The sequence below is a fragment of the Podarcis gaigeae genome (genome assembly GCF_964106915.1).
Source record: "Podarcis gaigeae genome assembly, chromosome: 4".
Taxonomy (NCBI): Eukaryota; Metazoa; Chordata; class Lepidosauria; order Squamata; family Lacertidae; genus Podarcis; species Podarcis gaigeae.
Window position 1 is genome coordinate 84,059,035 of NC_139677.1, and position 12,845 is coordinate 84,071,879.

General features: G+C 45.4%; 1 protein-coding gene across 1 annotated transcript; it reads right to left on the reverse strand.

Moving 5' to 3' along the window:
• Positions 1 to 644: 644 nt before the first annotated feature.
• Positions 645 to 11,743, reverse strand: IL17D (interleukin 17D). Its single transcript, XM_083737460.1, is given in 4 exon segments — positions 645 to 2,648; positions 2,650 to 2,941; positions 9,366 to 9,661; positions 11,104 to 11,743. Coding segments are annotated over 4 exon segments (633 nt in total). The 5' UTR covers positions 11,119 to 11,743; the 3' UTR covers positions 645 to 2,618.
• Between the last annotated feature and the right edge of the window lie 1,102 nt (positions 11,744 to 12,845).

A 12,845-nucleotide genomic window follows, 5' to 3' on the forward strand; every position in this document is an offset into this window, starting at 1 on the left:
GGTGCATTAAGAAAACAGTGGGGAGGGAGATGCCTCAGCTTTCAGCTCATTTGCAAACTGTACATGCTGTAATTTCAGAAACTTAGAAATGAGAGCTAGATGGTGAAAAAAACTAGTTGTAATTTTTTAAAAATAAAAAGTAGTTAAACTAGAGACCAGGAGTTAAACTCTGGGCAGAGCACATCAGAGGAAATAACAGAATGGAATAAATCCTCTCATCCCCAGAGTCCATTATGAAAAAGAAAGGATTTTGGCAGATACGCCTTTTCATGCAGAGATGGGCCTCTGGGTTGGAAGGAATCGTGGAAGTCAACTTGTCTAACACTCTGCTCAATGCAGGATCTACATTGCAAGGTGTAACTGCAAAATCCCTGACATTCATTCAGCCTCTGCTTAAATATCTCCAATGAAGAAAAGAGAGCTCACTGCCTCCTGAGGCAGGCAGTTCCGCTGTTGAGTGGCTTGTACTCTTAGGAAGTTTCCCGTAAGGTTTAGCCAAAATTGGCTTTCCCATCATTTCCACCTATTTGTTCTATTTGTTCCTTGGGAGCAACAGAACACAAAATTCTTCCATTTGCTACATGAAAGCATTTCAGATATTTGAAGACGGCTGGAATGTCTCTCCTTAATCTTTTCCAGGCTAGATGCACCCAGGTATTCTTTAATTGTTCCGTATAGGATTTGGTTTACAGATTCTTCCTCCTAGTCACCCTTCTCAGGTCATCATACTAGTTGCTATTCTCAGTTTGTGTCTTCCTTAAATTGAGGGGAAATCTTCATCCCCAAAATTTGCCACCCCTTCTACACAACTACTGAAGGTCCAACGGTGTCATTCTGGTCACCCTAAACAAAGGCCAAATGGCAACTGCTGTGTCATGTGCAATTTGGAGATAGATTAGCAACCATCTACCTGAAAGCTAGAAAGATACATGAATAAAGGCAAAGCTATTTGGTAACCTATTGATGTTTGCTAACATTACACATTAGAAAACCGTGGCTCACTCTCACCAAGTGGAATGGGTGGCTTGGGAAATAGTCACAGAATATCCATAAAGGATGGTGTTTGCAATGTAGGAAGTTGCGGAGAAAGGAGTTATAGACAGAATTAACCCTGTAAATTGAGCCAACAGCTTTGTCTATCATTGGGAGTTTAAAGAGGCAGCTGCCTCCAGCTTACAGAGTTTGCTGTTTAGAGCTTTTGGCTCATACATTCATTTAATTTGGCAGATGCTTTCCTCTCTCACCGATGGAAGCCAAGGCACATTCCCCCCCCCCCTTCCTTGGCCAAGCAGTTTGGTTTCATTTATCTGATCTCTCATCATCCTTGTTATTCCCAAAGGCTCCTGCAGCCTGAAAAATCTAAAACTGATAACTGGCTTGTAAGCTGAAAGCTAAGAACAGCTTAAAAAGGGCAACTGGCATGTTTCCACACTTTTGAAAGGGGTCATAAACCAGACTATTTTTCAAGCCGAGACTTCTCTTTCCATGATGTTATGTGAGCAAGAGTATATTGTATAGGGTTGGTGTGCAGTTGTGGCATATACAATACTGCTCTGATCAACATCTAAGCTGTAAACTGGAAAAACACCAGTACTTTACTCCTCGTTAACGCCAGCAGTAAAGTTCTTCACTTCTCTACATTTCGCACTGCTCCTATTCCTAGACTGATACTCCTTTGCAGTGTGAGGATGCTACCTTTTCAGCGAGTCTGCTGATGCTGCTTTTGAAATGTTATTTTGTGAAAGGTTTTCTTCCTTTGAACACAGAAGTAACAATTAAAGCTGAAACAAAAATAATCAGGAGTCCAGGACATTGCACTGTCAGAATCCTAACATCAAAATCCCAACATCAGAGTCATATCTTAAAGACACAGCCTTTTCAGCCACCTCTACAGTAAGGATTTAGAAGATGTGACAAAAGGGAGTCCCCCATCATTTGATGTTTGGAGCAGATAAAAAATGAGCTGCTTGCACTCCCTTTAAGGTTCAGTGTGACATGACAGACTCCAGGGCATATGTGGGTCTCAGAAGGGGGTCAGTGATGACGACACTTAATGGCTTTGCTTCAGAGCAAAGCCAACATTTGTGGACCTCTGCCTTTATCTATAGCAGCTATTAGATGGTACAAGCCTCATATTTCCTGGACCGCTACTGTATCCCCAGAGCTACTTTCCAGGTGTGATTTCTTAATTTGTGCAACTCATTCCCATTAGGATTCTTCAGATCTCATCATGGCTCTGTGTCACTGGACTGTGTCCCACCACACCTCCAGCTTCTGTCTTTGCAACGTTTGTACTGTAATGATATTTTCAAAGCACGCTGCTTCTATGGGTGGGCCCTATATATGCACAAGCACCACCTGGCCTCTCAAAAACAAAGGCCTCGCAGCAGGGTACATTATCTGACTGCACTGAAGGGGACTGTATTTGAGCTGGCACAAATGTCCTGTGCATATGGACTGTTCTCCAATGGCTCATTCATGGATGCAGGCTGCAGCCCGCATCACCATGCAGGTGTGTGTGTGTTTATGAATGGACTCTAGAACTCCCAGAACCAGGGAATGGCGAAGCTAAAAGGACATGCAAAGCAACCTTTGCCATCAGGTTTCTTCTGGGGCCTTCATTCTGATGGTGGCGTGCGGTTACGATTCAACGAGCAACTTTACCCCTTGCTTGTCTATGCTGGAATTTACACCCTCTACTTCTTTTTCATGTACCTGTGGTACACAGGTGCAGCCCACTGGGATAGTGACATAATCCTCTGTGTAGACATAGCGTCCTCCGGTGCACGTCGTGGTTCGGCGCAAGATGACTGCTGGCATTAGCACCGGGACACTCCGGAAGTGGAAGTTCTCCTCCCCGTAAACACCAGTCAGGCAGCCCTTGCATAGGCAATAGGCTTCAGGGATGTACTTTGGATACCTTGCCGGGTCATAGGAGATTCTGTGCCAGAGGAAAAGAAAAGGGACTCAGTTTGTGCGTCCTCTACCGTCTCCCAACTCCTTGTTTTATCCCAGCTGGAAAAGATTACGGCAAAATGTTGACAGTTGCTTTGCACTGCATTAAATAATGTTTTCGTTATTATGCCAAGGAGAGGGGAGGAGGGGAACAGCTGCAGCTCTTAAACACGGCCTGCTTATTTGAAAACTTGGAGAGAGAAACCCTTTGGACAGCTCCCTAAACGGATCAGCATCTGAAACAAAGGCATGCTCAATTTCCTCGTTCATACAATGGTAAGGTGGATTCATTCGGCTCAACTCTCTCATAGCTGATGCACATCAATAGTTTCCCCGTATTCCTTCCGGGGATTCTTAGCTGTAGAGGGCATGTCGTCTCTGTTCTTCCACACATCTTTAGCACTAATGCAGTGCCTTTGTTGTAGACAGAGTTGGACCCCTTTTTTCTGGCCCTGCTCCTGCTCGTTTTTAACAGCAGGCCCAAAGTTCTTCCCTTATCACTCTTTGCCAAAAAATGAAGCAGCTTGAGGAGGTGGTTCTCCAACAAAACAGTCCTGCCAACGCAATGAGTTTTAGATGCATAATGTTTTAGCTGTGATCCCCTAACCTCTGCACCCTTCCAGGGTTCCAGGGTTCCCCCCCCCCAAAAAAAAACCCTCTGGAGCAGATTTACACAGGGAGCACATGGCAGGAGCGGAGGAGAGGGGAGAAGTGCCATGTAACAGCCAAAACTCCTTGATCTCCCTTCCTTGACTTAGCAGGACCCAGTTACACTTTTGAAGGACTCACAGAGCTGCAATAAATGTGTAGTTCTGCCCTTCGTCATTGTTGTGTATTGAGTCAAAGGATTTTATATCTGTATTATTGTCTGTATTTGCATTAGGGTAAAGTGACTGCCTTTTGGTTCCAGAGGGTACAGCTACTATTGGTTCATTTAAGCTGCTGTATTTGGATCCTCTGTCTTATTGGTTTCCTCCAAAAGGCAGGACTGTGATTGCCTGATATTGTTCCCTCCAAAATGTATCCTTTCTAGCTTGTTCCCTGTCCCTATAAATGTAGCTCTTCCCTCCTCAAGTCTCAGTCTTGTTGCTTTAATAAAGAAGTGTTACTAGAGAACTGTCTCCAGCATATTATGTCAAGAGAGCTGAAATCACAAACCCCACGTCACAACAGTCATAATAGGGGATATAGGTCTACTCACAGGCAGGCGATAAGTACCTATTTGTAAAAGCAAAGAAGGCAAAAGCAGGTTTAAATAAGAGGTGGGGAAATCAGATAACCTTTCCTTTTCAGAAGCTGTTGCTGCTTGGAAGCTCACTAACAAATGTGGAATGGAATAAATTAGGCGTAATTCAAAGCCATGCTTGGGGACATGTTTGGCACAGAGCTGCAGCATCACATAGATGGATGCTCTGGAAAGAGGATGAACATGACCTCTGGCTTCAAATGGAACACAAAACTAGATCCAGGTTTCTGCAACTCATGTCCATATGTGAAGCAGAAGCATTTTTTCCTGAGAAAGCTCGCTTTTTGCACAACCAAGCTTCATTGCCTCGGTGCAGAAATGCTCCCTATTAAAAAGAAAGGCTTTGGTGCCTTGAGCTATCTGTACACATAGGGAATCCCTGCCCGTCTACAATAATACATGTGATGCAAGTATAGTTATATTTATATAGCATTCTAGGAAATAGTAAGCCCTGAGAAAGAGGCTCACATGCTAACACACCAATGAGGAAAAGGTAAAAAAGGTGAAGCAGGGTTTTCTCGGTCCAGTTTTTTCTTCTTCTGGTAAATGCCATGGTGCCTAAAGACTGCCCAACAGTCAGTAAATCAACTGGTGCAGCTTTTTACACACAAATGGCTACATGCAAAAAAAACCATGAAGGATAAACAGGGTCTTCACGGTATGGCTGTGCTTTATTGTAAAACAGGCTTTTCCATTTGTGACACGGTGACTTTCATTTAAAGAATGAATAGAAAAAGATCAAGGTGTGCTTTTTTTAATGAGCGGCAGCCCTCCCCCCCCCCACTCAAACCCCTATTAGTGCTTCAAACTCCACGTACCAGACTTACTTAAACACATCCACCCCATATAAATATGACCAAATTAACCTGCTATAGGAGAATGGTCAAAACAAATTTATTTCACGATGCTCACTATTTACCATGGTTTACATTTTCTAAAACATTCTTAAGCTGTGCAAACTAGCACTTTGGAAAGGGAAGGCCACTTTGGGAAGACCCATTCTTATCCAACTCTGATGCTGATCTAACCAGAACATATATTTGTGCACCTAGAATTTGTATCTGGAGTGCCTGAACGTACAACAACAAAAAAAAAGTCTAGAGAGTAAAAGAGAAATGACTACCTTTTAGATTTTTGAAATGCATGTACAAATCGGTTAAAGGCAAACAGGACTGAGTCCCAAGAGGTTATCCAATTCCATTTGCTATTGCTGTTAACAAAATTATATTTGCTTCAAACCTTAAATGTTTTGTTGCTCAGTGTCAGGAGTGAATTAATAGTGATTCAAGATGACTGTAGTCTGCCTAAGCTTCCTACAAGTTGGACTCTGTTCAGGATGTCTGGAATTAGTCATTAAAAATACAGAAGAGGAACGTGAAGCAGTAGTGCCAGTTTGGGCCCTATAGAATGGAGGCTGCAAAAATAAGTGTTACCAAGAGTCAGGGAGCTTAACGTTGCAAAATACTTGTGTGCCTCCCTTGAGAGACACTCAATAAAAATATATGTCTTAAGCTCGGTCTCCTAAATCCTTTAACACTTCTCAAACTCTTTGAGTGGCAACTGAAGCCTATTTGGAATTAGGTCTTTGAAATGTATATAGGAAGCAGGCTTACAGAGACACACCATTGGCCTATTTAACTCAGTATTGTCCACACTCACTGGCTGCAGCTTTCCAGGGTTTCAGGCAAGGGACATTCCCAGTCGTACCTTCTGCATGCAAAACATGAGCACTACTACTGAGATATGGCCTTTCTGCTTAAAGTTTAATTGATTTGCGATAAAGATCTCTTCCTGCAGATCAGAATCCTGATAATTATGTTTTCTTTTGTACTTTGCTCACTTACTCAAGCCACTCAGACTAGTTTAAGTAAACTGTTTCCTTACACGCAGGCACCTCTAACATTTTGACCATTTTCTGTAGTCAAATTAACATCCAGTGAAATAAAGAAAAGAAAAAAGAAGGCAGTGGCTGCAGTCTTAAGCATGCTTACCAGAAGCATCTTCCACTGGATCTATTGGTACATCCTACTGAACAGCAAGGTTTAGGCTCAACATATTAAGTTAGATCGCTGAGTGCGTTATAAAGAGCCCAAATGCTGGTGAAAATCCAATTTGAGAGGTGGAATTTTCAGCACAGAGCATGAGAGTTACGATGGCAGTGCCATTTTTTACATGCAATTTGTTCCAACGTATACCTACAGGTTTTTCCAAATGCTTCCACATCTCTGCATTGCTCCACATGATCATTTCTGCAAGCGAATGGCACTAAGTAACCTGGTTCGTCTACAGTAACACTGGAGAACTTCTACCTGTGTTATGTTAGCTTTCCCTTACAAGGGCGCAATTTCAACTGAACAATCCCTTAGGTGTGTTCTTTGATGAAACACATTTGGGGTATTCTGCACCTGTGTGGTGGCTCTGCATCTTCTAAGCATGCTGATGCTGATGCTGAACTACTGCCAAATCAACCTGCTGATGTAGTCCTAAGGACTATGAGCTGAGATGAATTGAATCGAATTACACATATGGAAAGGCAGCACACGCCACCACAGCTGATAGGGGTAGGCAGGCATTGCTGAACAGACGACTGGCATTGCCTGCAAAGTCCTGTGCAAAAAAGGGCACAACCTGATGGCACTGTGATGTTAGCTGATTGACCGATGAGTAGCCCCACCCATCTGTCATAGTTGGCTTGCATGAGTAGGTGGAAGAATGATCTGGCCCAGTGGCCAGATCCTGTTCCCCACCTCTGCACTACAGATCCAAAAAGGCTTATGGCAGATCTGTCTGGCATGACTATCCTACATGTGGATTTCAGCAGATGCCTTCTATCTCTTTTGTGAAATAACCCAGTTGCCTGAGCTAGGAATGCAGCCACATGAACTGGACGGAGCAGTGATAAATGGCAGCGTATCAAACTGGGGTTAGGTGTCCAGGGAAGAGCTGCAGGAAAAGACTTTAGGCCTGGATTTATTTACCATCACCATCATTAATAATAATCTGGACTCTAAACTGGTCAGGCCAATGACATCTGGAGATGACATCACAAGGGGGAGCTGGTGAACAAGTCAGCGAGGAGATGAAAAGTAATCAGGAGGGGCCCATGTGGAAGGGAAACAAAGGCAGGCGAATTCGAGAGCGGGACATCTCAGCATCTGTGCAACTGGATGGGGGAGGGAGCATGTGCAGGGGAGCACAGCACAGCTTTCTCAAGGACCGACAAGACCAGTGCAAATTCATCAGGGGGTACTCAAGTGTATGCACTATTGGCACTTCTTTCTTTAGCTGTTAAAAAGTGCAGCACTTTCTGTAACAACTTTATGGTGAGTACCAGCCCCTGTTTTCTAGGGGGGAAACTACTGGACAGCATGATGGCATTTGAACTGGCCTCTCAGGTTCCAACCTGTTTATGGGAGGCATTAACCACAAAGAAAACGTAAACCCTTTTGAATTCTCCTCTCTGGTACTTGGGTACTTGCATCTACTTAGCTGGAGAGAAAAAAGAGCCACTAAACAGAAGCCAGGGTCAAAACAGCTTAATCCTATTTCTGGTTTTGTTGACTGCCCCGATTAATCAGAACTGGAGGCTGAAAGCTGTTGCTTAGACTAGGCATAGTTGGGACCAGGACTGTGGACTCGACTTTTGCTTCCTAATAGAGCCCTGTAAATTCAGGAACAGAACCCAACTGAACATGCGCTCAGTATCAGAGCTGAGCTGAGTACTTTTGCACAAAAATCAACTCTTTGCCTTCTTCCAAGCTTTCTTCACTTAAGCAGCCTGGGGGGTGAGGGTGGGGTGAGAAAGCTTTTCCCTTCCTGCTATTATTACACAATGGGAAAAATAGAAGCCCTTGTAGATCTAGTGTAATTCACCCAGCTGATCTACCAGTGGATCCTTCCAGAGTTATTTCCTGCCCAAGATCTATATATTGTAGGTCAACCTCATGTGACCTTCAGTGTTAATAGTATATTAACATTTTTAAACTACTCAGGCAAAGTATAAGTACTATTTTTGATATTTCAGTACAAGATATACAGAGCGTCTGTTTAGAACGCTGGCATTCAGTTTGTATTCTTTGTAAACATTGTTTCTAAATACATAAAGTTAGTTTTAAAATACCATATTGAGAAAACAGCTGTTTTTAAAGCTAAACCAGGCAGAAGACAAACCACATAAGCCAATGTTTATTAGTGGCCATTAAAAAGACAACATTTGCATTTCCCACGAAGGTACATAACCAAATGCAAATGCTGCTATTTATTCAGAGTATTATAATAATAACAACACACATTTTTAAAATTAGAAACCGCCCCACTTTGGATGCATTTGCTTTGAATTCTGTTCTTCCTGTAGTGACACCTGTATGCACATTTAAAATAGCAGCTTCCCAGATGCTGCGGTTGAGAAGAAGAAGAAGAAGAAGAAGAGTTTGGATTTGATATCCCGCCTTTCACTCCCTTTAAGGAGTCTCAAAGCGGCTAACATTCTCCTTTCCCTTCCTCCCCCACAACAAACACTCTGTGAGGTGAGTGGGGCTGAGAGACTTCAGAGAAGTGTGACTGGCCCAAGGTCACCCAGCAGCTGCATGTGGAGGAGCGGAGACGCGAACCCGGTTACCCAGGATTACGAGACAATCGCTCTTAACCACTACACCACACTGGCTCTTGCTAAAAATGTGACAGCCTAATTACCAGAGATCAGAACAAGACACCCAGACCCTGTTCTGCTCACCTGTCCTGCTGCTATTAAGTTGGGGTGGGGGGGAGTGAATCAGCTGCAAGCACAGCTCTCATAGTTCTGCCCTGATTTTTAAAAGTGCAGCATTAAGCAAGGTCTGTCTCATGACTAATTTCCCCCTTCAAATTCAATAATCAGTTGTTCTAAGAGACCAGAAGAGAGATGAAGAAACGGCCTCAATAGGTTGGTCCTATTCGACACAGGTCACATGTGTGGTGTCTCCTTAGGGGAACCTGTGGCCCCCCAAATGTTATAGGAACTATGACCTCCATTACCCCTAACCATTGGCCATGCTGGCTGGGGCTGATGGGAACTGAAGTTCAGCGACACATAGCCACAGCGCCATAGGTGGAGAGAGAAGACAACCACACAACCCTACTTCACATTTTAAGCTAGGGAGTGGCAGATGAATTGCGCTCACATTACCTGTAGGACCAAGGCGAGACGCTGTTGAGGTTGATAGGGAGTCGGTATACCTTGTCCGCAGCAGATCTGCCCCCTGCTGGACAACTGGTATTGTGATCTTTTTCCAGAGGCTCCAGCTGCAAGGTGTGATGGAAGGCGCTGAGCATCCCTGCTGTGAGTCGCCCGTACAGCTGCTCCAGAAGCTCTTCAGGCCGGTCAGCGCAGGTTCGAGCACGCAGTGGGCGCTTGCTTACCTTGAAAGTCTCTAACCCAGGGTAAGGGAGTCCACACAAGAGAAGGCAGGCAAGCACCCATACCTATAACGCACAGGAAAGGAAAACATATAAAGGATGCTTCTCTAGGTGTTTGCTTCCCCGACACTTCCACATTTGAAGGAGGATAACAGGTACACTAGATTTAGTTCGCAAGAGAGATTTGCAATGGAATCTTACACATCTATTCAAAAGTAAGCCCTATCAAGTTAAATTGGACATAATCCAAGCATAGGCATAGTCAGGATTTAATAGCCAGGGAGGAAGGACACCCGCCTGCCATCATCCTCTGTCTGGCTCTAGCAGATTTGGAATGAAATGTCTCAACAACTGTTGCTTTAATTACTTTATTTTGACCCAAGTGCTCAGAAAAATCTGTCAAAATCTTTCTACAATTTCTACTTTTATAGTTAAGTATTTTTATTTATTTACTTAGTTGCCACCCCCCCCCCGGCAGGTAAACATATAAAGGTTAACTTTAACGACCTAGACTACAATTGGTAAATCATTGGGAAATCATTTTTAATAGGAATTTAGATCTGTGCATATAAACTCATCAAACAGATAAATCAGCATTCAGAATTCAGTTTGGGAGTAACAATCACCCATCATTCAAACAGGTGATGAGAGGAGGGGGCGGGTATGGATCCCTAGATGTACAGCCTCAGGGTGATCAAAGTGGGATTTAGAACTTCTGGGCAAATAGGATCTAATCCAGCAAAAGGATTTAATCCTTGGTAGGTCCTCGAGTAAAACTGTTCAGTTCACATTAGGAATCACATTAGGAAGCAAGAAAGACATCATTCTGTCAGCTAAGTAGGTGCCTTTGGCAGAGGATGACCAAGTTTAGAAATCCACGGCGCCTCAGTAAACTTGCACAATATCACACCTCGCCTCGCTGCCCTAATCCTTGCGTCTGTTAAATAATTACAGGCCGGGAGCCTCACTCCTCGCAATCGCAAGCTTGGTCATAGAACTTGGAGAGCTGGAAAGGATCCCAGAAGGGCCATCTAGTCCAACCCCACCGCCTTGCAATGCAGGTCGTTTTAAGCTTCTACTACAGCGCCAGCCCAACAGCGTCCTCAGCCCTGGTTTGCGGGGCGGCAGTGCGAGCGATTCTCCCGCTGCGCAACCGCGCATCTCAGCTGGCAAGAGGTAATTCTCTGCCCAGGTCACGCTTCCCATTCGGACCGAATTTAAAAGCTGCTTCGAATACTTTTATTTTTATTATTATTATTTTATTATTTTTATTTCTTCTCCCTGTCCCGGGGAATCCTCAACCCAGCGACGCCCACCGGCCCCCAAGGACCTCTGAGGAAAACCACCCCGCGCGCCCCTTGGGAAGAGCTCCGCCGCCTCAGCGCGCGCCTTTCAACCAAATCCGCGCCAAGCCTTCCAGCCCCGCCGGCAGGAGCAGCTTGCAGGCGGGAAGTTTGCCCCGAGGGTCCGCGAGCCACGCACCTCCCAGCTCCCCGCGCCCTCCTTACCTTGGCCGTCTGCATGGTGGGGACGCGCGCGCGCCGGGACCCGGAGCCCGGCCAGGCGCGCGAGGAGCCTCTGGGAAGCGTCGGCGCGTGAAGCGCTTGCTGCTGGCCTTGGCTCTCGCGGTTGGGGGGCGGGCGGGCGGCGAGAGGAGAAGTTGGAAGAGTGCCCCGCTTCGCACTGCGTCGCCCCGGCCTGCCGGTGCCAAAATCATTTTCAGACCCGGCCGAGGGGGGCTGCTTCGCGAAGGTTTTTTTTTTTCCTTCGCTGGGGTGTGACTTGAGCTAGCGGGAGGCAGGGGGAGGTTCTCCTGGCCGGCGAAGAGTTTTGCCGCGCTTGCTGAGGAGGAAAGCAGGGGCAGCCAGGCGCGCGCAGCCTGCAGGCCTCCTCGGGGTCCGCTCACCTGGGCCAGAGGCCTAACAGTCCTGCAAAAGTCAGTGATCTAATCTCCCCACTGTAGCTCTTCTTTGATCCCCCTCAACAATGCACTTGCAAATCAGCTGTCGCGCGAAACCATTCTGTGTCCCAATCAGCAGAGAACGCAATGGGAAAACCGTAAGATGCAGCACGCTGTGCAAAAAGAATGTCAACCCCACGATTCCCAAGCAAGGGAATCTCGTAGGCTTTCATGTTGTTGTTGTTGTTGTTGTTGTTTAGTCGTGTCTGACACTTCGTGACCCCATGGACCACAGCACACCAGGCACTCCTGTCTTCCACCGCCTCCCACAGTTTGCTCAAACTCATGCTGGTAGCTTCGAGAACACTTCCAACCATCTCATCCTCTGTCGTCCCCTTCTCCTTGTGCCCTCCATCTTTCCCAACATCAAGGTCTTTTCCAGGGAGTCTTCTCTTCTCATGAGGTGGCCAAAGTATTGGAGCCTCAACTTCACGATCTGTCCTTCCAGTGAGCACTCAGGGCTGATTTCCTTCCGAATGGATAGGTCTGATCTTCTTGCAGTCCATGGGACTCTCAAGAGTCTCCTCCAGCACCATAAATCAAAAGCATCAATTCTTTGGCGATCAGCCTTATTGATGGTCCAGCTCTCATTTCCATACATGACTACTGGGAAAACCATGGCTTTAACTATACGGACCTTTGTTGACAAGGTGATGTCTCTGCTTTTTAAGATGCTGTCTAGGTTTGCCATCGCCTTTCTCCCAAGGAGCAGGCGTCTTTTAATTTTGTGACTGCTGTCACCATCTGCAGTGATCATGGAGCCCAAGAAAGTAAAATCTCACTGCCTCCATTTCTTCCCCTTCTATTTGCCAGGAGGTGATGGGCCCAGTGACCATGATCTTCGTTTTTTTGATGTTGAGCTTCAGACCATATTTTGTGCTTTTCTCTTTCACCGTCATTAAAAGGTTCTTTAATTCCTCCTCACTTTCTGCCACCAAGGAAGCGTATGCCTTCTCAAAGCCTCCATCGAAACACAGGCTACTAACATCTTTTTCTGTGGGCGGTTCACAAAAAGTAAGGTCCTGAATGTGAATTCTAGGTGTTTTGATTCTACTAAATCCAGCTTGCTAGAGCCATCTGTTTTAATTTTACAAAATTCCACTGATTACTTACTGTTGAACCTAAGCAACACTTGAATTATGAGGTTGGGGGGGCATAATGAAACCCACTCCAACACCTCCCAATTTTAGCCAAATTGCAGGTCTGATGAAAATGGGGCCCAGGTGGGTCTCCCCTCCTGTAATTCAAATATTATGTATGGGCAGAGCCCTACAAATATCCTCGAGATTC